This window comes from Dipodomys spectabilis, unplaced genomic scaffold, assembly GCF_019054845.1.
Source record: "Dipodomys spectabilis isolate Male_0828 unplaced genomic scaffold, ASM1905484v1 ptg000373l, whole genome shotgun sequence".
NCBI lineage: Eukaryota > Metazoa > Chordata > Mammalia > Rodentia > Heteromyidae > Dipodomys > Dipodomys spectabilis.
The window spans coordinates 1,405,620-1,433,543 of NW_024871050.1; the positions used below are offsets into that span (position 1 = coordinate 1,405,620).

General features: G+C 41.8%; 1 protein-coding gene across 1 annotated transcript; it reads right to left on the reverse strand.

Moving 5' to 3' along the window:
• Positions 1-1,320: 1,320 nt before the first annotated feature.
• Flacc1 (flagellum associated containing coiled-coil domains 1) lies at positions 1,321-27,474 on the reverse strand. Its single transcript, XM_042666998.1, has 14 exons — positions 27,331-27,474; positions 26,827-26,904; positions 25,472-25,520; positions 23,165-23,298; positions 20,518-20,611; positions 18,411-18,472; positions 16,358-16,455; positions 15,048-15,100; positions 13,477-13,576; positions 11,940-12,043; positions 6,371-6,433; positions 3,305-3,394; positions 3,079-3,188; positions 1,321-1,975 (listed from the first exon to the last, which is right to left on the reverse strand). The coding sequence occupies exons 1-14, from the start codon at positions 27,441-27,443 to the stop codon at positions 1,852-1,854; spliced, it is 1,272 nt and encodes a 423-aa protein (XP_042522932.1). The 5' UTR covers positions 27,444-27,474; the 3' UTR covers positions 1,321-1,851.
• Positions 27,475-27,924: the final 450 nt, after the last annotated feature.

Sequence of the window (27,924 nt, forward strand, 5' to 3'; positions counted from 1 at the left end):
TAGATCTATAATGTCCCTTGCTTGAGAACAGGTTGGAAAAAAAGGTTAAATTACAAAGTAAAACAGGAAACTTTGGTAGTATTGGAAACTACTGTCTTGATTACAATGATGGTTTCACATGTGTGTATTATATCAAAACTGACCAAATGTGATATTCAAGTATTCATGGTTTAGTGTATTTCAATTAATCTTTAATAAAGTTTTTAAAAGATTTTTTTTTGCCAATCCTGGGGCTTGAACTCAGGGCCTGAGCACTGTCCCTGAGCTTCTTTTGCTCAAGGCTAATGCTATATCACTTTGTGCCACTTCTGGTTTTCTGGTAGTTAGTCTCATACTGTTTAGTTAGTCTCATATACTGTATATGTGATACTGAGGAATCGAACCCAGGGCTTCATGCATGGTATAGTCAAGTACTCTACCACTAATCCATATTCCCATCCCCCTTAAAAGATTTTTTAAAAAAAGTTATTAGGCCATAACTGGGCACCAGTTGCTCATGTATGTAATAGTAGATACTTGACCTGAAGATCTCAGTTCCAAACCAGCTGGTGCAAGAAAGGCTGTGGGACTCTTATCTCCAGTTAACCAAAGTGGTAGAGTGCTAGCCCTGGGCAAAAGAAGCTCAGGGACAGTGCCCACTGGGGTTTAAACCCCAGTCCCAGCAGAAAAAGAAAGAAATCAAGTTGCTTTATGAGTTATTTCTGTCACCAAACTCAACCCGCTGTGCATTTATACATACTTCTTTTCTTTATGAGAGTGTTTATAACATATATACTTCTGTATCAGCCCCAAGAGGTTGTGTTTTTATTAGTCATGCTGTTCTCTTTTCATTGGATTATATATACCTTTTCTTTCTGTAACAACTCATTCTTTAGGCATTAAGAATCTTAAAACAGGAAAAAAAATTATAATTTTACTTAACTATTCTCTGGCGATTCTTTTTGTGTTTGTGTTGACTTCATTTATGTTGTTTTGTTGTTATTGTTTTGTTACTGGGTTTTGTTTTGGCTTTGTTTTTGCCAATGGCATTTCACAAGTAGAAAAGGTTCAGGTCTCTGACATTGGTTATCAACGTTTAAGAAGTGAAAGCTACCATCTAATGACCAGAATATTTTCTTTTGAAAAATTAGAATGTCTCAGAACATTGGTCTCAGGCAATTGAGGGACAACAGGATGCAAGAAGGTAGCTTCATTGGCTGGAGTCAGGCTCTGAGTTTGCTGGTCCCCTCCCTGCCCCCATCCAATCTCTATTCAGGATTCTGCCAGTGATCCTTTATCACTGTGCCTCCTTTCCTTGTCTGCCCTATGGGCAAATGCCCACAGGGTAATGATTGGAGAAAAGATGCGAATCATCAGATGTTCCTCTTTAAGTCATTGGGGAGGCCACATGGTTGGGAGCTGGGAAAGTGTAGGCATATATTTCAGAGAGAAAAAAAAGGTCTGTAATAAAAGCAATAAATTATCTACCTTATTAGGGAAATGCTCCAGGGTGACCTAATGTACAGTTCAAAATATACTCAACATGCAATGAAAGGAAGTCCTTCAAGAAATGTTCTAATAAAATTCATAAATGTGGGAGGGAAAATAGTATGCAGAGCAGAGAAAGCTGAGTTCCAGATACAGATAACATCAGTGTTCAGTGAAGAGTCCTGGTAATCTAGGCAACTGAGATAAGAATTCAAATTTTACAAGCCACCATGAAGAAAGACAAATTGTGAAAAAATAAAAATAGCCAGAGCAACCCAAGAACTCAACTCATCACATGCATTTCTAAAGAAAACCTCTCAGGAATTCCCTGGCGTGGTCAGGATGGTGTTCTTACCCTCTTCGGCTGTGAAGAACATCTTTGGTTTATGGTGTTTGTTTTTTGTTACTACTGTCTTCTAAGTCATAGTCACATTCAGTAGGGGCAATGGAGGCCAGCCCTTCAAATGTTCTTTCACCAATCTCTTCATTCTTGGCATTTATCTGTTCCCTACAAAATCAAAGGAAACGTCGATAATTATTCATGCAAACGTTGAAAGAATATAGAATATTTGGTGAATTATAGCTATGTGGGGGAGGAATGTAGCTTGTTTCCTTTCTGAGAGACTAGCCTTTCTCATTACTTGTAATGGTTTGAAACGTGGTGTCCAACATCATAAAACGGACTTCTCTACTGAACTGATGCAATGAGTATTGACCAAATTTTATTTTAATGATTGAAGACCTATCTTCAAGTAATAGTATAATTTTCCGATAGGAAGTGTGTTTCTTCAGGAAACAGAAGCGGCTACATCTGTGGGTAAGTCACTAGCACCAAAACCTCTGAATTCTCAGAGAAAGTATTTGAAAAAAGAACCCTCAGTCACAGGACTGAAGAAAGACAGAAATTCAGATAAATTTCCTGTGTCAATTTGCATAAAAACAGACACAAAGGTAAGAAATAAAAGTTTAGTTACCTCTCCCTTGAAACTACTTCCACGAGTCAGTCTGACTTCAGCAACTAACTGTGAGAACGGTCTCAGTACATTCTTCCCTCCAAAGAGTGGTGGTGCCTTGACCTTGATAAGGACTATCTGGCTTCTTTTTCTTTCATTTTTTGTTTTTAGTTTTCCCTTTCCCTTCCTCCCTCCCTCCCTCCCTACTTCCTTCCTTCCTTCCTTCCTTCCTTCCTTCTTTCCTTCCCTCCTTCCCTTCCTCCCATCTTTCTCTCCTTCCACACCTCTTTATCTCTCTTTCCTTTCCTTCCCTTCCCATCTCTTCCCTTCTATTTTCTTTCTTTTTTCTTTTTTGCCAGTCCTGGGGTTTCAACTCAGGGATCAGGGTCCCTGAGCTTTTTTGCTCAAGGCTAGTGTTCTATCACTTGAGGCACAGCTCCACTTCTGCTTTTTTGGTAATTAATTGGAAATAAAGAGACTCATGGACTTTCATGCCCAAGCTAGCTTCAAACCACCATCTTCAGATCTCAGATTCGTGAGTAGCTAGGATTACAAGTGTGAGCCATCAGTACCCAGCTTTGGCTTACTTTCTTAACTTTATTCCCTTTTCAAGTGTCCTCCCCAACTACTCCCAAGGGTAGGGTAGCAATAGACATACTTTAATTTAGTATTTTCTTCAATCAAGTTCTGTATTGTGTACTTATACTTTTCTTCAGCGTCAGCAAGCTTAGTCAGGAGTATTTTCTCCATATTTCCCACTGTAGCTTTCTGAAAGAGATAAATTTTAATAGTTGTCTTCCTCAGAGCCTTTTGGGGGCCGTGCTATAGGGAAAACAGCACAAAGACTTGGATTCCTCCTTAGCCGCCATCTAGCCAGGACTCACCTCTTTCTGGAGTTCCATCTGGGTTTGGTAAAGGCTTGTGTTAAGTGATTCCAAAACAAGAGCTTGTGCATGCAACTCTTCCTCTATGGTCTGTACAAGAAGAAATTATTCCAGGATAGCATGCCAATAGCTCCCTATTTATTCTCTTCTCAAGGCACTTGGACTAGAGTGCAAAACACCAACTTCAGATACTTGTTCTCTTCCACCACTCACAGCCAACCCAGGAATTCCACCCTCTCTCTGTCTCCTCCTTCCGCACCCTGACCTTCATCCTCACTGTTGCTGCTGTAAGGCTGGCCCTCACCAGAGCTCACTGGAGGATTCCAGGGGCCAACAACCATCTAGTCACCAGTCTCTGTTAAACACAATTTACAGATTCCTACTTTGTGATGCTCTAGAATCTAACATGATTAATGGCTTCAAAACTTGGGAGTGGAAAGGAGGGACAAACTGGTGGGTCAGAGGGCATCCTTAGACAAGTGAGACGATTCTGCTGACAGACTAGCTGATGGACATATGACATGATATATTAGGCAAAACTCACAAAATGTATAGCACAAAGAGCGAACCCTTGGATAAACTATGGACTTCAATTAATAATGTATCAGTACTGCTGGTCAATTGTAATTAGTCTATCACCTTAACATGTTACTAATAGGGAGAAATTATGATGACTGAGATGGAGGAATAAAGTGAATTCTTTGTACTTTTTACTCTAATTTTCCTATAAAACTATAACTGCTCTACAGGCCTACCAGTTAAACAGAATACTACTAAAGAATGAACAGAGCCTGTGTACAAGTCCTTAGAAAGCAACAGGAGAGTGGGCCCAGGCAAGGGGTCGCAGAGGGGCCAGTTTATCCCTGGGAAGATGTGGCAATCTGACAATATGGGAAGCCATCCAAAGGTTTTCGCTTTGCATGGCCCTCACTGTTTGCATTTATCTCACTGTTCTGTGCATCATGTATTTTGGGTGGAAGGAGGGGAGAAGGGGAGCAAGGATGAGAATGCTGCTGTAGTGCAGGTAAAGATCACTGGACTAGGGAAAGCAGGGAGCAGAACTGGAGAGAAGTGGATGAACTGGAATACATTTTAGAGAGTTGGTTGATTGGCTAGATGGGGAGTGGGAAAAAAGTCTATTAAATGCTTAGCTTCCTTCCCTATGTTTTCTTTCCCTGTTTTACTTTCTATACAGATTTATGATGATCTAAGCAGATGTATTCAAGGAAGGCAGGCTTTTGCCAGTTTTCTTTCCTGCTAATTCCAGATCTTAGAAGAGTTCCTGGCACATCACAGGGCTTCAGCAAGAAGCAATTAATCGTTGGAATGAATAAGCAAAAGGATGCTAAATAACCTTGTGAAGTACTTTGCACAAGGCAGTTGCAGCCTGTGATGGTACTTCTCCAGTTCATACATCAGAGAGGATGGACACTGAGTGTGGGAAGCTCTGGAGGTCTGATTACATTGAGAAGGTCAATGGGACTGACTGACATCTGAGGCAGTGTCTAGATGGCTTTTTGGTTCCTTCAGCACTTCACAGATAATAGCTACAGATGCTGGTTATGAGCTACTAGTCAGATAATAAACACAGAGAAAGAGCTATCTCCATAAGCACAATACGATTTCTTCAGAGGAAAGATCCATTTGTCCTGCTGAGGCAGGTCTGTATGTGCAATAGCATTTTGAGTTGGTATTTCAGGTATTTCTGAATCTCAAAATGCATAGAGGGTAAAAATGGAATTTCAACCTAAGAGAAAAACATGAGCAAAGTTGGTAATATAATGAGAAGATTATGTTATGTAAGGAGCAGCAAAAAAGATCAACAAAGGTGGCTTTGGGCCAGTAGTTGAGAATCCTTGTTCCAATAGTCTGTCTCAGACTCACATGCTATAGGACACTTAGAATTGAGTTTGCGTAGGGGCTTGGGACAGCAAGTATAGTCTGTCTGGAAGGCAGTACCGGGGGATCCTCTTCTGAGGGGACTCAGAACTGTTTTCACGCAGTCCAGTTCAACCAAACATGCAAATAAAACAATATGGTCCCAACTGAGACAAATCAGTTAATAAAAATAGACTAAGAAATGACACAAAGGACAGACAGAATGGAGAAACTCATTAGCACAGTTACTACAATATGCTAAGTCTACCAGACTCTGAAGCTATCTCCTTACAATGTGTGTTTGCACTCAGTAATACTGACCCCCACACTGGCTCCAAGGGATCATTCCTTTATAATGCCTATATAATGATGAATCTTTTCCTCATTCTGGATTCAAATTAAATTCTCAGTGAAGAAGGAACCACAGGGCATTTGGTGGGTCTGAACAGCTTCTCAGATGCTCTAGGAAGTGCCCCAGTGTGTCCCAGTACAAGAGACTGTCTTGTCAAAGCTAAATAATATGTGTGTAGTGACCCCAGAGTTTCAAGGAGAAGGTTGGAGACAGCATTTCATGAGGAGGTTTAGAAGTTTCAGGAATCTTATGGATATATATGACATTTTATAATTCAAGGTCCTTCTGTGGTTTAAGCCTTACACTGACAGAACATTGCTAGTATTGTTACATATTCCTAAAAAAGGCACCATTGTTCTTGTTTTCCAGAATCATTTTTCCAGAATCATTTATGCCTGATTGAATTCAGAGAACTTAGCTTTAGATAGTCCTCTGTGTGTGTGTGTGTGTGTGTGTGTGTGTGTGTGTGTGTGTGTGTGTGTGTGTGTGTGTGTGTGTGTGTATGTGTGTGTGTCCCGTGGCTTGAACTCAGGGCCTGGACACTGTCCCTGAGGTTTTTGCTTAAGACTAGCACTTTATCAGTTTGAGCCACAATGTCATTTCTGGCTTTTTGGTAATTAATTGGAGATAAAATCTCATGAATTTCCCTGCCTGGCTGGCTTTGAATGGTGATCCTCAGATCTCAACCTCCTAGGTAGTTAGGATTGTAGGTGTGAGCCACCATTCCCAAGGTTAGATAATCCATTTTTATTGGTTTGGAAAAACTATCACAGACTACACTTTTTCTGATGTGTTTGTAAGATACCAATGCTATAGAAAAGAATGGAAAAATTTACCTCATTGGTCTTTTTCAGCTCTTGTAATTGCAAGGTGTCCCTTTCATGCTGCTTCATGAGCTCCTAAAAACAATTTCATTTGGAAAAGGTAAGTTCTAGAACTTCTCTCAAAGAATTAAGAAAGCCAGCCAGGCGTTAATGGCTCATGCCATTAACTGAGATCCGAGGATCACAGTTCAAAGCCAGCCCCGGCAGAAAAGTACATGAGACTTTATCTCTAATAAACCACCAGAAAACCAAAAGTGGTGTTGTGGCTCAAGTGGTAGAGCGCTGGCTTTGAGCTGAAGAGCTGAGGGACAGCACCCAGGCCCAGAATTCAAGCCTCACAACTAACAAAAGAAAAAAGAGAGAGAGAATTAAGAAAGCCAGTAGAGGACTCAGGAACATAATATTCACCAAGGACATGAGTATAATGACACACATATTATTGAATTATGACATTTTGAAATTCAATAATGAAAATATTATATTTAGCCTTATATGTTGACAAATAAAGAAATTATACTTTCTTTTTTTTACATGCAAGTACTTTTTTGCAATAAAGAAAGAGTTAAATTGGAACAGAAAAGACACAAAATATACATATAAGCTAATTTTAAGCAATATTACCATGTAGCTTTATGTGTGTTCTGTGTTTTCCAATTATTTCAAAAAGACCCCTTAAGCCAGGCACCAGTGGCTCATGCCTGTATATTGCAGAGAATATGTATAGGTCCTTCATTAAATACCAAAGTTACATCTCTTCTAGCCTGAATGATATATACTCAATTCTCTCTAAATTAAGCAAAATAAAACACAGAAAACAGTACACCTAGCTCCCACAAGTAGCTCACTAGATTCACTAAATAAAACTGATATTTTCCAGTCCGCATTCTTGCATTCTTTCTGTCAGTAGTAGCAGTAATGATATTTTCCTAAACAATACAAAGGTGTTTTTTTAAAATTTTAGCATTTAGAGAAAATGATACATATTACACAGTGGTTCTAAATCATAGATTTAATAAGGCCAATTTGGCCAGGTATTTATTACATTATAAATATGATTTTAATGTGCTAAAATTTCACATATTACTTCCTATTTAAAATATTAACCTTCTTGAAATGTAACTACTACGTAGCATCATCTAACACTGACTGAAATATACTACACTATATCATATGTGTTACATGCACGAGTCCACTATAGCAAAACTTTAGTTACCACAGGAATCAAAACAGATCAATTTGCTGCATTGTAGCCCCCCAATACAGAAGTCAGTGTACAGAAGTCAGCTACAACAGTGTAGCTCTACTTAAAAGGGATCAGATGGGGCATAGAATGTGGCTTAGTGGTAGAGTGCTTGCCTAGCAAGCATGAAGCCCTGGGTTCAATTCCTCCATACCACATAAAAAGAAAAAAACAGAAGTAGTGCTGTGGCCAAATGGTAGAGTGTCAGCCTTGAGCAAAAAAGCTCAGGAGCAGTCCTCAGGCCCTGAGTTCGAGCCCCAGAACTAGCAAAAAAAAAAAAAAAAGTGAAAGGGAACAGATAACAATTAAATCCAATTTGTTAAATTTGAAGTCAACTTATATATTGCCAAGACAGTGTCAGCATCATGTAATTTATTTTGAAAGGCACACCTATGATCTATTTAGCAGATTAATGGCATCCACATATATCCTTTGGGTGAAAAATCCTCACAGGTGCATTAGATGTGGATAACCCACAGAGACCAGTTGGCAAATGACCAGTCAAAAAGTAATGAAGTAGGGGGCTGGGAAGGTGGCTCAGTGGTAGAGCACTTGCCTTGCATGCCTGAGGCCCTGGGTTCGATTCCCCAGCACCACATAAGCAGAAAAAAAAAAGCCGGAAGTGGTGCTGTGGCTCAAGTGGTAGCGCGCTAGACTTGAGCTGAAGAGCTAAGGGACAGTGCCTAGGCCCAGAGTTCAGGCCTCACGACTGGAACCCCTCTCCCCTCAAAAAAGAGAAATTATACTTCCTTAAGACGCTTTCCTTAAGTCAGTATACAGATTCAGCATTCTTAAGGATACAGTTCTGAGGATGGAAATATAGCTCAGTGGTAGAACACTTGCTTAGCATGCTCATGGCCATGAGTTCAACCCCAGCACCACAAAAAGCAAAAAGAAAGATTTCAATTCTAAAAAGACTGACCTTTATTTTCACTACAATCCCAATCAAAAGTTTTTTTTTTTTGATCTAGCTAATTCAATTGACAAAGTAGCTTTTTCTTTCTCCTTTCTTTCCTTTTCTTCCCTCCCTCCTCTCCTCTCTTTCTTTTTCTTTTGTTCTCTCTTCTTCATTTCTTTGGTATCACTATGTAACACAGATCACTCTTGAATGTTTAATTCTCTTGTTTCAGTCTCCCAAGTGCTGGGATTACATATGGGTAACACATCTGGCTTGACAATGTAGCCCTAAAATATACATAGAAATGCAAAAGATGTACCAAGGCCTAAATAATCTTGAAAAACAATAGTAAAGTTAGATGATCTTTTTTTTTGGGGGGGGGAGGGTCCGGTCGTGGGGCCTGAACTCTGGGCCTGGGCGCTGTCCCTCAGCTCTTCAGCTCAAGGCTAGCGCTCTACCACTTGAGCCACAGCGCCACTTCTGGCTTTTTTCTTTTTGCTTATGTGGTGCTGAGGAATGGAACCCAGGGCCTCAGGCATGCAAGGCAAGCACTCTACCACTGAGCCACTTTTCCAGCTCCAGTTAGATGAATCTTTAATACCTGGTTTTAAACTACACTATCTAAGACAATGTATTATTGGCTCGTGTATAGATAACACTCAGGTAGAACAGAATGGAGAGCCTGATCTTTCGCTCACAAAGATGTTAAGACAGTTCAATGGGGATAGACTTTTTTCCCCCCAAAAAGTGGTGCTCAAAAGCCAGGTTTTGGTGGCTCACATCTATAACCCTAGCTACTGAGAACAGGCTGAGATCTGAAACCAATCTGGGTAGAAAAACCCATGAGATTGTTATCTTGAACTAATCATCAAACAGCTGGAAGTGGAGAGGTAACTCAAGGGGTAGAGTGCCAGCGTTAAGTGAAAAAGCTAAGGAATAGCTTTGAGTTCAAGCCCCAGTACTGGCACACGCACAATGGTACTAAAAGAACTGGCTATTCATATGGGAAAAAATATATCACTGAATTATAAGTACTAAGATTGTAAGATTCCTAAAACTAAAGTATCTTCATGGCTTTTTAATAGGCAAAGATTTTGTAGAGAAGGCACAAAAAGCTTTTAAACACACAAAGAAAAGATTGATAATTTGCCATTTCCCAAAAAGAAAAACTGTTGGTCATTAAAAGACACCCTTACTAAAATGAAAAGGCTTAACAAAAGAAAAAAGCTGCAAGTGGGGAGTAGCTGAGAAGAAATTTATGTACTCTATGGATAAAGCACTGAAATGCAACAATATAAAGGTAGGCCTATGGGGTTGGGAAGGTGGCTCAGTGGCAGAGTGCTTGCCTTGCATGCATGAGGCCTTGGGTTTGATTCCTCAGCACTACATAGGCAGAAAAAGCTGGAAGTGGCACTGTGGCTCAAGTGGTAGAGCTCTAGCCTTGAGCTGAAGAGCTGAGGGACAGCACCTAGGCCCAGAGTTCAGGTCCCATCACTGACCAAAAAAAAAAAAAGATAGGCCTAGTATTTCTCAAATAGCAAAAGACTTCAACAAACATATTACAACAGAAGATAGACCAATGGTCCAATAATACATGGAAAACTGTCCAGCATAATTAGTCATCAGGAAAATTAAAATCAAGATGATTGCATTGACCACAAGACTGGAAATACTAATTGTTGTGAAAAATGTGAGGCAACCAAGATTCTCATGCTTAAGATGCAAGAATAAAATTATGTGAGTACTGTGGAAAATAACAATTTGTTATACAATTAAATTTACACTTGTTCTAGCGCCCAGTCATGGTACCACTAGGTATATATCCAAGAGAAAGAAAAGCATATGTCAACAAAATGCTAGTAGAAGCATGTTTATTAATGTACTGGAGTGAGTGGTTGGACCTGACATGTGAAATTGCTGGAGCTGGCCTAGAATTCTACAAGTTACAAGTGGTTGTCTGGGGGCAGGTTTTGGAGAGAAGAGCACAAGACTTCTTTCTGGCTTTATGAAATGGTCTAGATCTTGAGTTGGCTTCATGGGTATATACATTCGTCAAGTCACGTTTAGGTTTGAGCATCTTGCTAAGTAAAAGTTATACCTCAATGTGTGTGTGTGTGTGTGTGTGTGTGTGTATGAGTGAGAGAGTGAGAGAGAACCTCATTTACCCCATTTACAGTCAGTGATACTGGAGAGCAACGGGAAGGAGGAAGGAGACTTTGCAAGCAGATCCAACCCTCCCCCACAATATATAGATGAACTACCATTTTTTATTAAGAGAATGAGGCCTACAGACCAAGAAGCACTCCATGCACAACAGAGCATGGCCCAACTCGCATCCTTTTGCTCAGTAAGCATACTAATACAAGAAATGGGCTATTGGTAAAACCAGTGGTTTTTTTTTTTTTTTTTTTTTTTTTTTACCATTACTAGAAATGGATAGAAAATAAAATATTTAAAATATTGTAAAGCCAAAGTATTATAAAAAGTATATTTTCTACAAGAAGGGAACAAATATATCTAACAGAGTCTAGCATGTGCACTTAGGGATGGCACCTAACAATTGCTCCCAGGATGGTTCTCTGCTCTGCTTAGGGGGTCTGGTTGCCTGCTACAGACCACAGTGGCCTCTGTAATGCCACACACCTACTGTTGGTAAAGCAAATCTTTGGTGTACCCCAAAGCCAGAGATCTATCTGGGAGTGTAAAGTGTTTGGATTCTACTTGCTAATTCATATTTACTTAATAAATGTCTGCGTGTTTTTGTAGAATTCCTACTTTCTTTTTTAAAAAATTACATTTTTATTATCTTTAAGGAGTTTTACAAAGGGGTTACCATTCAACAAATGAGTTTATAAATATAGTGCATCTTGATCAATGTCACCTCTTTTGTCATTCTTCCCTATTCCCCCAGCCCCTCCCCTAAATTTTCCTAGTTTCATAGGATATGCATCAAATATTATGACTGCATTCAACCCCTCGCCTCTTCCTCTCTTCATGAGTCTCAGTAATGGTGGATTGGTTAGCAATTGTTTAACACTCACCTATTTTGAGGTAACTACTCTCATTCACTAAATGCTGTGCAAGACCAACTTTGTTTGATTTAGTTTGTACCAATACTTGTCTCTTCAGCTTCAGGATTGGATGAGAAGGAATCAGAGATGTGATTTAGAAAAGCAAGGAACTTGAGTTTTCGCATGGTTAGCATTCTGTTATTTCCTGTTAAGTACAATTTTCATCCTCATTTGTTATCCTTAGTAAGACTATCTAGCTATAAAGGCCAACAAGTCTGCTATTCTATTTGCATGTATTTCCAGGAAATCTGGGCAAAGAGGGGAATGTCCATTAAGACAAAAAAAGATCAGCCAATTATGAGAGCCAGTCTGGAAACTCAGCTCTGCTGCCTGAACTACATATTGAATCATTGATGAGTTTGGTTGAGTTACCTCCTTTTCTCGAACGAAGTTCTCAAAGATATCGCTGTAAGACTTGTTTATTTTCTTCTTTTCTTCTTCTGACTCTAACTCAAACCTTTTTGCCATCCTATGTTCTGTGGAGGGAAGAAAAAAACCACATCTTTATATGAATGTGGAAAAAGCAAGTGCAGAAAAAAATATCTGAAGATAAAAGTATTTCCAGACTGAGTCAAACTCAGAGCCTTTTCATCGTAGAGTTCAGGCTCTGAGGCTACCTAGGTTTAAGGGTGAGTGAGCATGGGGCTTGTCCTCAGTCATATTAGCTGTGACTTTCCACATTTCTGGTTCTTTATACAAAATCGGCTGCTTATTATTACGTTCATTCCCCTGCTAAAGTAATCAGTGTTTTCTTAGATAGTTAAATCTTTAAAGAAAGCTCTTGATAGGCCTGACCCGTCCATTCTGTGCTTAGCCTTGGGGCAGAAGTAGATTTATACTGTTCCCATGGGTAGAGAAACCTGTCTGCAGAACTCCAATACCAAACAATAAGAAAAAGGCAAGGACAAACAATCCGGTGTCAGAGTTTGGGAGGATGAGTAGGGAGCTTTAGGGCTCACAGGGTTACTCTAGAATGAGCTGCATAATAAGCAGCTAACTTGTGATGTTTCACAAATGAGTGGTTACATGAAGGCCTAGACTCTTGTGACATAGGAGGTGCTGCATGAATAGCTAGAAGGTTGGAAGATGACCTGGGTTCTGGTGTCTGGGCTTCTAGGTGAGTGGAATACTTGACAAACCACAGAGAGGAGGCTTTTGTCCCATTCCCAACTTCAACTCCAGGGTTTTCATGCTGCCCTACAGGGGCCAGAGTCCCCACTAGAATGTGAGCTGACTTTCCCAGAGACTTTCTACATGTAAGCCAGTAATTTGGTTTTAACCAACTAAATGTATAAGGGACCTCAACTTAGGTCTGGAAATAGTCCCATAAATTCCTTCCTCCATTTATGTAAAAGCTCACTAAATGGTGGGTGGTATACCTATAGAGTTCTGGATTACAAATGTTGGAAGTATTAAAAATATTTATCAAACATGGCTCCCTTTGGGGAACCTGGTTGGGGGGGGGATGGTAAGAGGCTCTCAGTGTAATCAACACTGCTGTCTCCCCATCTACACAAGTGAATATTTCATATTCGAATTCAGAAACTACTGGAACATTGGGGTCACCTGTATTTAGGTATCAAGTTACTTTTCCTCTAGAGGTCCCAATACTTCCCGACCATGATGGTCAAACATGGAAATCAGTGAGTTTTTGAAGGTGCAGGCATAGACCCCTTAGTTCAGGAGTCTCTTTTAGGCACCTTTCCATCTCTCCATTTAAGAGTTTAGCATGTAGCTCCCACCCCCTTGGTAAATCGAAGTCCACCTCCTTAAAGTTTAACAGCAGCTGTTTTGATCCATACCCTTGGTAAATTGAAGTCCACCTCCTTAAAGTCAAGACTAAGTTTAACAGCAGCTGTTTTGATACCCTTGTAAGAAAAAAAAATCCGGAAGTTTCTGTAACACTCACTTTGCTGTAGTAGAATCTTTTCTCGTTCTAACTTCTCATCCTTCTCCCATTCTGCCTTCCGCTTGGACCACCTATCTTCCATTTCATCATAAATGCTATCCTGGAGGCATAAAGGTACCATGAAGAAGAGTGTTCTAAAGTAGGAGACCTGTAGAGGCTGTAAATCCATAGCTGGAGACCCTTCCTAGCATAGCAGGATATCCTGTGCTGTTCCTCTTAGCCTGGCCCTCTTTGAGCGTCCCTTCATAGATGGCACATGAGAAGAAAACCCCAGCCTAAACCTGCAGAGAGCTGGTGGAACCTAAGGTTCAGGGAAAAGCAAGCACAGCATTTGCAGGGATGGAGCCTGGCCCCCTTTGAAGCTAGGCTTCTCCTCTCCATCTCACAGGTCAGCCACTCCTGAGTCATAGAGCTCCCCATTCAGTAGGACGTGCAGAACAATGGGAAATGTCTGGAGTTAAATTGAACATTTAGAAAATACTGGGAGTTTTTGTTGTCTGTTGACACATGTTCTTGCTCTATAGTCCAGTCTGGCCTGGAACTCACTGGCCCAATTTCTTAGTCAGACTTTGTACACGCTTTCATTTTGGCCTCTAATTGTGCAAATTGTAAGAAAGACCCTCATCCAGATGGCCACAAACAGCTCCAGCTGCACACCGATACTCAGCTGGTCTGAATCCTCTGCTATAACCCAGAAGGGAAGGACTTTATTGTCATGGGATGCCCACATCTCTCCCCCCATCTCCCCCCTCCCACCCCCACCCCATGCCTCAGCAGCATCTAGGTCCTGGGCCTCTCCTCCTTGATTCCGTTCTCTTAAAGTCCGAGCCCGTCAACAGGCATGGCATTGACAGGTGTATTTAATCTCAGCCACAAAAGGAAATTATGGTTGTTGAGAACGAAATGGGTGCTCTCTGCAAAACATAACATTGTGACTAGCCATAGCTGGCGTGGGCTTTCAGTGCTCAAACCTGCCAAGTCCCAGGCCACCAGAGCCATTGTTAAGGACAGTGACCAACAGGTTTGAAGTAGTGATTTTTTATTGTTGTTGTATCAAGCCATTGAAAACAATTCAAATGGCCAACTGTACAGGAATAATCATATGCCCAGTGGCACTTATATTAAGATAATAGCTAGACATTACAAAAGGAGATAAGGGATTCTGGTATGCTTAATGAAAAGGAGGAATAGAAAACTACTGTCTCAACAGTAGTTTTAATGAAGTACAAATCAGAGATTGCCTTTGGCTGGTGAAACTTTTTGTTGTTGTTATTGTTGGTTATTTCTTTTTTTTTAGTTTTTTTTTTTTAAAGAACAACAAACAGCTATTAGTTTTGTCACCAGAAACCTATTTCTCAATAAGCTTCTCTGGGGCTTAGATGACTGATTGTCACGCTTGGAAGGCACTGGGCTCCTGCTTCTTTCTGCATAGTCAGAGCCACTTAGGTGCTGGGATGCTGAAAGACATTATTTTCTGGACAGAAGCTTTGGGTTCATTGTGGTGTTACCAGTCAGGAATGAGATCTGCTTCACTCACTCTTATAGCCCACCAAAGTCCCTCTGAAGCTCACCTGGTAAATATGAAACATGTTCTTCAAATACTTATATTCTTTTTCCATCTCCTCTAGACAACAACAACAACAAAATAACAAGGTCATGTTACTCCTCTGACATGCACATTTTCAAATCTAAACGTGGGCTGTCCTGTACATCCTCCTACCCCAAACTCTTATTTAGGGAGTGAAACTTTTTGAAGCCCTAGAAATCACCCTGAAAACTTATTTAAACCTCAAATGTTGAACTCCACTTTAAACCTACCAAATTAGTTAGCAGAGGGACCTGGTATGTATTAACAAATATTCTTCTAGGGGATTTTGATGCATACTAAGTCTGTTCAACTACAGGTTAACAAAAGCCCCAAAGGTAAATATACATCTGTGGGGAAAAGAGGAACAAAACCTTACAGTGTACATCTACATCTGTTTCTTACGTAAATATTTCCTATTTTACAATGATTAGGAGTACAATACATGCTTTTAGGAAAGTGGAATCTTAGCAAAGTATATCTATTGTTCAAAAATTAAAATAAAGGAAGAAGGCTGCAGAATTTCTCTTTGGAGATTAGTCTATAAACTCACATTTCTGAAGGGCACACACTCTGATCTTCCCAAGGGCATGATAAGCAATGAGATTTCATGGCAGATATAAATAATCCATTGAAGGCCATACAGTGTGTCAGTGAGAATTTAATAAAACACTATCCTTTTATGGGGGAAGAAATTTGCTGAATCTTGTTAGTATTATATTTGTAGAACATTTCATACACTTTAAAAGTGTATTCACATTCTTTTAAATTTTTATTTAAAAAATTTAAATTAACTTTAAGTAATTGTACAAAAGGGTTTCATGTCAATATGTCAGTTTATGAGTACAAGAGTATCTTGGTCAAAGTCACCCCTCCCATTATTCTAACTGCCATCTATCCTGGCTCCACCCATTTCTTCAAGTTAGTTCTCTTTTCCAGAAGTACACTGGATGTTATGACTGGATTCGCTTACTCTGTCCCTCCATCCATCTGGCCCTCACCCTCTGTACTGATATTCTCATGACATTGATAGCAGATATTTTTGTCCTTAGTTCCCAAGTGGGAACTAAGAAGATTAAGGGACTTCTTCAGATCTTCAAGGGAAAGGAAGGATAGCGGTAGATACAGTCCTTCTTTTCAGTCTCATGCCTAGCTGCTTTTCCCCCTTTACCTTCAGCCAGGAAGCCTCAGACACCTGGACACCACCCATCCACAGCCATGGGAGCTCCTCAGCCCTAGACCTCATCGAGCGCTCACCCTTCCTCCCAGAGTCATTCTCCCAGATCCCAACAGTACCTAGCTTCTCCTGAGCAGCTGACTTCTCTGCCTTCAAGGCTTCTTTGTAGTTGTTCTCTAATTTACCGAGCTCCACTTTATGAGAGTTTGTGAGCTCCCTGCAGAAGCCAGAAGACCACTGTCATCAGTGAAAAGGGCTGAGCCATCACACTGCCATACCCTCCCCCTCCTGTGTCCTACTGTGAGTGAGGTCGCCAATTCCTCTAGCTTCTGGACTTCCATCCAGAGAGAGGTGAGAGGACCCTCGTTTCTTACACCTACTTTTGTCTAATGGACTTGTCAGGATCCACATACTCATCATCTAAAAGCATAGTGTTTGCTTACAGCTCATTTGGGAAACTGTAAGCTAGATTAGCTCCTAGGTTATTTCCCAACCCAAGCAAGCAGCTGTTGACATTGTTTGAGTACTGGAACAGAAATCTACATGAGTCATCAAGCCATAAAGAGAGGTGGAAGGAAACTTCAGACATTACTAAGTAAAAAAAAACAAGCCATTCTGCTTCCAAGTACATGAAATTCTGGAAGATGCCATGTGAAGATAATAAAAGATCAAGGGTTGCCAGGGTTTGGGGTGGATGGTTTGAGATGGGATGGGGATGGATAAATAGGCAGAACACAAAGGACTTCTAAAACTCTTCTGACATTTCCAAACCTTGAATGTTTAATCCTAGGAATGAACCATAAACTAGGGGTGGTGGGTGATGATGATGTGTCAGTTGTAACAGATGTACCACTGCGGGGATGTTGGTGGGTATAGAAAGCTGTAAGTGTGGGACACAGGGAATATATGGAAACTGTACTTTCCTGACAAAGCTATTTTAAAAAATGAGGCCTATAAATGATTAAATAAAGAAATAAATGTTTATATAAAATGCTACGATGCAACTAGAGGTGCTCCCTCTTCATCATCATTGTAAATGATAATTTAGAATTGCAACCATTCATGAGGTACCAGATGATGTTATGCTTTAGCAATATAGTACAAAATAAGTAAAATCAAGCAAGTTAATAGATTCATAATCTTAAATGTATTTTTAGTGTGTGATGAGAGCATTTGAAATTTGCTCACAAGTAATTTTAAGACAAACAGCATTCTATTATTAGCTAGTCATCATGCCGTGCAAAGATCTTTTTAAAAATGTACTTTTCCCGCCTGAGATTTTGTACTCTTGACTAGCATCTCTCCTCCTTGCCTCCCAAGCCTCTGTTATCACCTTCCCTCTCTGTTTCCTATGAGTTCAATTACTTCAGATTCCAAATGTAAGGGGAAAGGTGCAATTTGTCTTTCTGTGCCAGCTTATTTCACTTAGCAGAATATTTTCCCCTTTCCATCCATATTGGTACAAATGACAGAATCCCTTCTCTTTCAAGTCTGAATGGCATTTTATTCTTCCATTCATCTGTTAGTGGAACTTAGGTTGGTTCCACAGCTTGCTAGTGCACATAGTGCTGCAACAAACATGGGAGTGGCAAGATTTGCTTTTCCACAGAAAGCCTAATATTGCTCTAAAGCAACAGTCATCCAATCAACGAATCACAGTGGATGACTCAACCAGGAATGCTGTCTCTCTGCAGGACACAGGCTCTTCCTGGTGCAGCAAGCAGTCTGGCAGGGGATTTTGAGATTTGCCTCACCCACACTGAATAGCCTCCATGTCATTTCCTCTTGACTTGCCATCACTTTTCTCCTCCCATCTCTTCTTTCTATTGTATTCTCATGGAAAGTAGAGATTGGAGAAAGTAAGGAAAACAGTCATTTATCATAAAAATCTCCTAGAGAAAAATACGGCTCTTCTCAGCAGCCAACAAGATCGTCATTGAAATGAAAAAGCTGGATGATAAAATACAAAAGCAGAAGTACAAAACCACTGAGTCACTTCATTTTAGTGACTGCAAATCAAACCATTCTGCCCCCACAGACTGCCCCAATTATCTCTGCCCCATCCCCTGGCAAGATCTGACTCTATTTAGCCTCAAGTAAAGTTCCAGGATCTAGGGCCCTGCAAAGGAGCCTTAGCACCTTCAGCTCTCAGGACTTGTGTGAAAAACATACCTGCTCATGTTCTCAAAGTGCTGCTTCAGCTCAGCACAGCGGCGATCCATCTCAGTGGAAAGCTGGAAATGAAAGCAGCATTGACCACCCAGGGCTGGGAATAGGATCTGCATCTTCTGCAAAGCCTCCCCAATCCCAGGAATGTGTCTGCCCATACCTGTCCTAGATATATTCTGCAGTGAACCAGAACAATGCCTGTTCCCAATCAGTTCATAAAGTTGATACATGCAAAATACCTCATACAGTACTGTTTGTAGAGGGTCTGGTTTCTCTGTTAGATTATCTTTTTTTTTTTTTTCTGTACCAGTCCTGGGACTGGGGCTTGAAATCAGGGCCTGAGTGCTGACCCTGAGCCTTTTTGTCCCTTCTTTTTTTTTTTTTTCCTCATACCACTTGAGCCACAGCTTAACTGCGAGAATTTTTTTGGTGCTTAACTGGAGATAAGAGTTTCATGGACTTTTCTACCTGGACTGGCTTTGAACCTTGATCCTCATATTTCAGCCGCCTGAGTAGTAGACTGCCATTTTATTGTAAGATCCTGACCTTTGGATTCAGGTACATAATTCAACCGAACAGTCATTTATTGAGCAAAGAGCTTGGCTGAAAGAGTAAGATGAAAATGTCTAGCAATCGGACTCTGCCTTCTAGGAGGTTAAAGCTGTTTGGTTTGCATGTTTGGCAGCATGGTTGGTTTGTAGCAGACAAGAATTTCTCTCTCTCGGGTACTATCATCCTAACTTAGCAGATCCCCTGGCCAAAATTTCAAGAGGAATGGATACCTCAAAGCCATGTAGCATAGATCTTGTCTCTCTCCTATTAGTAAGGCAGAGGCTGCCTGGCACAATGAGGCTCAGGTTCAGCCACTGACTGGCACCTTGCCAGCCAGGACTACTCCTGGCCATGGGGCCACAACACAAATTGGGGTGCTGTTTACAAGCAGAGTATTTTCAAAATCTCAGTTTTGGGTCCCTCAAGTTGCCTTCTACTGGCCTATGCTCACGAGTCAGATGACATTCTGGCTAACATCTGGCTGTGGAGCTATGAGGTACCTTCCTCAAATTTCACTCTTCCTTCTACAGAAGGAAATAAGACAGCGTATCAGCAGTGAGGGCGGGAGATCTTGGCCTGAATCATAATGTTGGTTCTGACCAATCCAGGGGTAAGAAAGAGGTCACCTGCTGGAGGTAGAGCTCTCCCCGCCCTTCCCACCCCAAGTGAGGAATTTTCACAAGGGAGGAAGTTTCTGAGCACAGCTCTGGGCTAGCAGTTCATCCCATACCACCAGGGACACCTGCTTGAGCTAGGGAAGAAGGGCCACTGATAATTAAAGGTGGACAAGGGTCACTTGTGTATCCCAAGAAGCACAAAGCATAGGCAATGACCTATGTAGTTTCTGAAATGTGGGCATTGACAGTTTGATTAGTAACAGATGGTGGACACAGGAGGCTTCCAGAAGCTTTTGCTGTGTGTATGTGCTGGTATTGTGGCTTGAACCAAGTGTTTCACATTCTCCCTTAGCTTCTTCTTCTTTTTTTTTTTTTTTAAAAAAAATAAAACTAAGGGCCGGCACCCTACCACTTGAGCTACACCTCCACTTCAGGCTTTTTGCTGGCTGCGTAGAGATGAGTCTCAGAGATTTTTCTGCCTTGGCTTGATCCTCACATCTCAGTTTCTTAAATAGCTAGGATTATAGGGGTGAACCACCTGTGCACAGCTTACGGGAAGCTTTTGAGCAGCACTGGAGGCACCTGTCTGCTGGTGTCGTTAGTGCCTCACAACTTCTGAAATTCATCTTCTGACTAAGGCCAGATGGGGAGTGACAAGCATCTCCTAGTGTGGAAGGCACTATGCCATTCTGCACCTGAGAGGCAGCTGGATGCTTCCCATAGCTGAATGAGTCAGGCCTGAGTTCTTGCAGTTATGGATGGAAATGGACTCAGAGAAATGCTACTGCCTACATACATGGTCCAATCTCTAGAGTCCTGTCTCCTGGGCAGCAGGGTTCAACGAAGTCAAATGATTGGCATCTTGCCTGGCACATAGGTAGTCTGAGAATATTATTCCTATCCTCTCTGTAATGGTATTGGCTACTTTAAGGATTACTCACCAACTTCTGAGCAGCTAAGTGGTCTCTGTTCATTTGTTCTATGATTGTAGTCAGCTCTGAGATCTGCTCCTCAAGGTCAGAAATGATTTCAATCCTGTAGGACAAGCAATTCTACCATCACAACACTTACTGTTGCACCAGTCAGGTGTCTGGGATGACTGGAGTCTGGTCTGGTGAGATCCAGGACATGTTCTGTACCTGTTCCACCACCGTGGGAGGGGATGGTGGGATGGAGGGGTGGTCTTGGATAAAGTATTTCACAGAAGGCTGGTCGAACCTCAGATCTGGCCTTTTGGCTAAGCTAGCTAAAAGTGAGCAGGGTGGTTTGGTGCCCTATTGAGTGAAGAGAAATAGACATATATCAGACATTGATTAGAGTTTGAGTTGGTGATAGTTCAAATGAGAGAGGACTAAAAAAAGAGAAAATGGAGGAATAAGATGGATGCTGACTGTGAATCACACAATGAGACAGCGATGGGACTCAGAGGAGATTTAAAGGAGTGGCTTTCAGGCCACTGTGGTGATTCTCGCCTGTAATCCCAGTTACTCAAGAGGCGGAGGCAGACAGATAGTGAATTTGAGGCTATTCTGAACAAGGTAATGGTAAGACCCTGTCTCAAAAACAAAATAGAGCCAAGTGCTGGTATCTTGTTTGTAATCCTAGGCACCTGGGAGGTTGAACTTGGAAAGGCTGAGGTTCTAGGCTAGCCTGGGCAAAAAGTTTGTGAGCCCCCATCTTGGCAAATAGCTGGGTTATTTAGCTATCCAAGATGTCAGCCCAGCCCCATGGAAGGCTGAGATCAGGAAGATGGCAGTTTCAAAATGCCCAGATAATGAAGTTCAAGAAATCCTCTCATCAAAAAAAAAACCCACAAAAAACAAAACAAAACCCCAAAACGAAGCATTATGATACACCCAGCTAATTAGGAAGAATAAATAGTCTAGTTCAGCCATGGCAAACCCCAATACTCTCAAAAATAGCCCGAGCAAAAGAGAATGTAGGCATGGTTCAGCAGTACAATGCCTACCTATCATGCATGAGGCCTAATGGCAAACAAACAAACCAAAAAGGATGAGGGTATATGTAGCTCAAGGTCCTGGTCTTTAATGTGCAGTAGTAAGGAAAACTAGAATGGTCTTCATTACTTACAATGGTTTTTGGTGTTTCTGGGTCTGGGGACACCATGGTATCTGTAGAATGTTTAGCTGTAATTAAGCTGAAGTAGATAGGGTAATAATTTTTATGGAGAGGCTGAGAGGAGGTTTCAATTCAAAAAGCTTTGATTCTTTGGCCAATCATCCTCCACAGCTAATTAGGCACTGAGAGGATGTGAGGTAAGAAAAGACACAGGAGGAGATGATGCCCGGGCATGAGAAACTCGAATGACCAGGGACCATTGTATTTTGAGTAGTAGAAGCAAAAGTCACAGCTTTATCAGGTAACCAAACAAACATGGACTATCATTATTATTATTTATTATGCCTCAATTGGTGACACTTTTCCCTATATAAATCCAACAGTTCACTGTAGGGTTCTCTTCCTGCAGAGGGAATGCCTCACAAGATGCAAAGGCAGGGGCTTGGGTCTAGCTTCTCCGGGTCAGCTCAAATCAGGGCAACCCCACAGCACAGTTATTCTCAGTCTGAATCTCTTCCCAGACGTATCCACTGCTAACTATTAAGTTGTGTCTTTTCTATTGATGAATAGATATAAGTGACTCTGTGTGTGTGTGTGTGTGTGTGTGTGTTGTTATTCCTGCTGTTCTTTTTTTTTTTTTTTTGTCAGTCATGGGGCTTGAACTCTGGGCTTGGGTGCTGTCCCTCAGCGCTTCAACTGAAGGCGAGCGCTCTATCACTTGAGCCACAGAGCCACTTTTGGTTTTCTAGTGGTTTATTGGAGATAAGAGTCTCACGGAGTTTACTGCCCGGGATGGCTTTGAACCTCGATCCTCAGATCTCAGCCTCCTGAGTAGCTAGGATTACAGGCGTGAGCCACTGGTGCCTGGCTCCCTGCCGTTCTTAATAATCAAGACACATTGTACCTACAAACTGGTATGTTGAGTTGAAATCTCTTTGTAAAACTATTTAATGATAATAAAAAAATTTAAAACCAAATAGTTCTATCAGACTGACGTCTGAAGGAAGAACACACAGGGAGCTTTCTGCATTACAGGTGAGAAGATGCCTGAATATGACAGGGACAGGAGGCATAGGAGGTAGTATTTAAAGGCATGGCCATATCTTGAGTATGGCACTGGATAACTACAAGTGGGCAGATCTTCAGTGACAGACAGGACAATTGTGTACCCCCTGGATGGAGATGGGCCAGAACTTTCTACACTGCATCTCCCAGAATGGGAGTTTTGAACTATAAATAATGAAAAAAGAGATGTGCAGTCCAGCCTCCCAGAGACTCTGATTTTGCTCAATTTGCCAACCAAATCCAGACTATGTTAGGGCTATATCACCTGGTTTTCACCTCAGGAGAAACTGTTCTCTTAATATGAAATCACACTAACTGTTTTCATCTGGGTAGTGTCTTCATAGTAGGGACCATGTGGCCTGAGCGTGGACTTCAGGGACTTATCCTTGAAGCTGGACCAGGCTAAGATCTCTAAGGAGATCTATGTTGTTCTAAAGATATTACCTGGAAACTGCGACTTTATCCAAGGGGCCAGAATCCAAATGTTTTTTCCTATTGAACATCTCATCCCCCAAGGTGACTGAAATCTGCTCACGATTCCGAACCAGTTGATAGCCAGGTGACACGTTGATTACTTCCTGAGCACCGAGGTGGAAGGCAAAATAAAATTGCAGACTTGGGGTATGGGGATTCCTTTAGATCTTCTACTATTGCCTTATTCACATCTTAAAAATAGAGCCATGACATGAGATTCCACAGCTCAAGTTCCATCTGCACCCTCCTCCAGTCACCCTCCATCACTGAACCTTTGATATCAGAGCCGGTACCCATTCTTCATCATCCCTTGTGGTCAGAGCCAGGGGGTGGCTGGCCACTGTGGAAATTAGTTTCAGCAGTGGGTAAGCCTGAGTTTGAATCTTTGACTCAACTTTGTCACTCAGTTTCTTAATCATAAAACGGGGAAAATTAGCTGTCACGCCTGTAATCCTAGCTACTCAGGGGGCTGAGATCTGAGGATCAAAGTCAGCCCAGGCAGGAAAGTCTGTGAGACTCTTATCTCCAATAAACCACCAGAGAGATATACAAGACACAATGTTGAAAATAAACTTTTCAACTTCGGGGGTGGGGAGAGGGAGGTGCTGGGGAGATAGGGGGAGAAGGGATGGTAGGGGAAGAACAAAGGAGGAGGTAACAATGCTTGATAGGAAATGTACTCATTACCTTACTCATGTAACTGTTACCCCTCTGTACAGTATCTTTACAATAAGAAACATATATAAAAATAAAATAAACCACCAGAAAACCAGAAGTGATGCTGTGGCTCAAGTGGTAGAGTGCTAGCCTTGAGCTGAAGCTGAGGGACTGCGCCCAGACCCAGATTTCAAGCCCCATGACCAAAAAAAAATAAAAAGGGTAAACTAATTTTTTCTTAAAGAGCTTTTGTGGGAGGGAAAAAAACCACACAAGAACATGTAAGAAATGACTATCATGTATTCATTACTTCTCCCTACCCTATTTAGATGCCAAGTCAGAATTCTGGCAAGCCCACCATGTGACCTGAACCAGGATAAGATCATAGCATCTGGTACTATGGGGAACACAGCTGCGAGGGACATATGTCACTTCCCTCTCCTCCCCCATCCTCATGTGCTATAAGACCTTGGAGCATCTTGTACTTGGTCTCTCATTGAGAGTTATCAGTTTGACTCTCTATACTCTTTCCTACAGGGAAATTATATTTCTTTCTATCTACATTGGTTTTCCCCAAACCATTAAAGAAATGCATGATTCTTGTTTATAGGAAAAAGGAAAATAGATAAAATCAGGACATGGTAAAAAAAAAAAAAGTTACCATAATAACCCACCAGGTGGTTCATTTTCCTAAATGTAAGCCCCTCTGTACAGTATTTTTACAATAAAAATGTAAGGTCCGCTCCTGGATAGCGAGCAGACTCCACCCTCCTCGAAGCAAAGTCTCTGCCCAGTACCTGCATTACCTAGGCAACTGGCACACCTGGAAGACGTCACATCTGCATCTGCTGAGGTCACATCTGAATTTGATGTGGCCACACCTTTCTCCACCCATACCCTAGATAAGGCCTAGCCCAGGCCCTGACACTCTCTTTCCTAGGTCTTTCCCAGGTCTTTTCCAGGTCTTTCCCAGCCGCGTGGAGGGCCAACATGGCCTGGTGCCAACTGGAATGATGAATAAACCTACCCCTTACCTGAATACCACATGTGTGGTGCGGTTTTTACTCAGCTACCTCTTTTTAAAAACCTCACAAAAAAAACTTGAGATAACCAGAAAAAAATATCTTAGCTGGATGACTGCCTGTGCCAGACCTGTAAGGTATGACCACATAGAACACAGGGATGAGTTCTGTGCTCCACGGCAGGTATCAAGAGCCTTTTGCCTTTGATCCCCATTCTCTTCCCTAGCACCTTCTTGCCCTTGCTTTCATTAGGTGCCCTGACAGCCCCTGACCCAGGATTCATGGCTTCCTATTTATGGCAGAAGGTATCCTGCATCGGGGCTTGAAGTATGTACTGGCCTGGGCTATCTATCACCACCTGGTGTCCTCGGGACAAACTGTTCATCCTGTACAAGCCAGTCAAGACTGCAATGAAACTCCTGATTTGGGGTTGATCATGGCTCATCTACTAACCAGGCACACATAAGGTGCACTACTGACAGCACGTAAAGTCTCCTAGGATTGTCACGGAGATTCTATGAGATGTATTGAAAGACCACAATTTCCTATAATATATGCTTGAGAAATGGTCCCATACCTTTTTCCCTGTTTTACTCACAGTAGGTATTTTACTGCTCTCCCCTTGCCTTCCTAAATGAGCTTTCACTCTGCAAAAGAAATCAATCAATGCATCAGAAGTCCAAACTGTAGAGGATACATCCTAATGCCACCATCAGCTGAGCCCCAGTCACTTGAACTTCTTAGGGGGTACATGGGATAGTTGAGGATCCATTGACACAGGGCCCTGGTGAGGCTCAAGTCCAAAATTGGTCTTTCTGGGCTAATTAAAGGCATGGGCAAGGCTGTGGTTCTCTAAAGGTTCTTGGGACATGTCTTTTTCATTGATTTTCTCAACTTCTAGAAGCTGCTGTTGGCCTTTTTCTCCATGAAAAAGCCTTGAATCTCTTGGTCTCTGCTGCTTCTATCTAACTTCCCTGGTGCTTGGACTTCCTCTTTTACATCTGAAGGACTTTCATGATTACACTTATTGGACCTACTTGGAAAACATAGGCTCATCATTCTCCACTTCATGCTCCATGTTTCACAACCTTAATTCCATCAGCGCACCCAACTCTTTGTATGTGGACATCTCTGGGGGCCATTCATCAGCTCCTTATCCTCTCTGGGTTCATATCCCATCACCCTCCCCAAGCTCCCTTCATTCCTGGTCTCTTCCTGGAAGAAGGTGCACACACATGGCACAAGGACTGTTCCTTCTTCCAGGAGGGCTTCTCCCAGCCATCATCATGGCTCTGGCTGTCCCCTTTATACAGGGACTTGCAGAAAATAATTCCCTATTCTGAACTCTTTTCTATGCCAACTCAGAGTACATTAATTTGTTTACAGTCATCTCCCACCTGGCCAGAAAGTAAGCTCCAGGGAACTTTAGGTGGACAGTTCATAGTCATTTCCCCAAAGCCTGACAAATAATAGGTGCTCAATAAGTATTTTCTAAGCATAAATAAATAAAATCCAAGATTCAAGCACAGATCTAGAACCAAGTAATTCTTCTAAGCTTGTCAAATGGGAATAAAAAGCTTTAACTTGTGGCTGACACACAGATGGAATTTGGAGAAAATCTTAGCTGTAGGAAAGTAATTGGCAAGGCAGATTTGTTGCCATTGGTAGGTGGGAGGATTGCCCTGGCCAGATGAACCTATGATAAGCATTCCTTATGTGTAGGGCAGGAAGCAGCTGTTGAGGACAGAGCAGACAGGGAGCTGTGAATGAGGGGACCACACCACCTACAGGTAGGGCCTGAGATTGTAAGAAAATCACTGTGGACTCTAGCAATTTGCTGATATCCATGGCAACACGTTAGTTCAAGTAGGCCGGGCAATGAAGATCAAGGGAGAGATCTATCATTTACATGCCTAAAACCACTTCCTAACTGGTAGACTTACAAATACTTACTTGGGGGTAAGAGGTTTTACTGTTGGTTGGGATGGGATGAAATTGTGTTCTTTCAAAGTTGATACAAGAGGAATTAGCCTGGAAGTGAAAAGTTTACAAGCTCTTTGAGTATTCCAGCTAAGTTCTTTCCCACAGGGACCACACCAAATTGGAACAACTGAGATCCTGAAGCTCTGAGATCTTGAAAACCTCAGGCCTGAGGCCATGGCACTTGTCCATTTGTGCCATGTAGTCCTGGGGTGGCAACACAACTCAGTTCCTAGGTCTTAAGGCTCTTTGGTGCCACATGGTACCAAAGCTGTTTGATTGGAAGCTGCACTTCCTCTGTAGCACCAGTGCTAAGACAAGTCCAGCAGCAGCCCAAAGGCACTAGGGAAAGCCACACAAAGCTAGGCTTTCTGGAGCACTTGGAATCTGGCCACAAAACTTACTGCTTGTGAGGCAAAACAGACTACAGATGAGAAACAAGCCCCCTACCCCTCACCCATCCCACATAACCCTTACTTGGATCTTCCTGAAGAGTTCTTGTTTGGTGGCTGAGGGGTCTTGATTAGCTTCCGTGGCCCTATGTTCCATGGGTCCCAGCAGGTGCAGTAGATGAGAGGGTTGGGGTTCATGGCACAGGTTAGGGGCAGTCTTAGCTGTTAATTCAGGGTGTTCTTGAGGTTCTTGCTGTAATACACACAACAGCAGAGTTAAATCACTTAGAATCAAAGCAAAAATACTTAAGAGTTAAACTGGAAAGAACTGTGTGAAGACCCAAAAAAGGCTGGTGGAACTTGAAATGGTATAAGGTCTCCACTATAGAATGTATCCGTTGAACTTGCCTTGAAAGGAATTTAAAAATTTCTATAATCAAGTTCTTTCTGTGACCTGTGTTCATAATTAATGTTCAATTATTGTTATCTAATTTACAGATTAGGTCATAGAGGTAGCAACTTGCAGAGCCAGGGACCAACATATCTCCTTGGTTCCTAAGCCCTGTCCTCCATCAGTCTACAGGAACTCTCCCAGAAGTGAAATTCCCAGCATTTCCCGCACAGAACTCAGTGAAAAATCAGTTGTTTCTCAAACTATGGTGCAAGTGAATCTCCTACC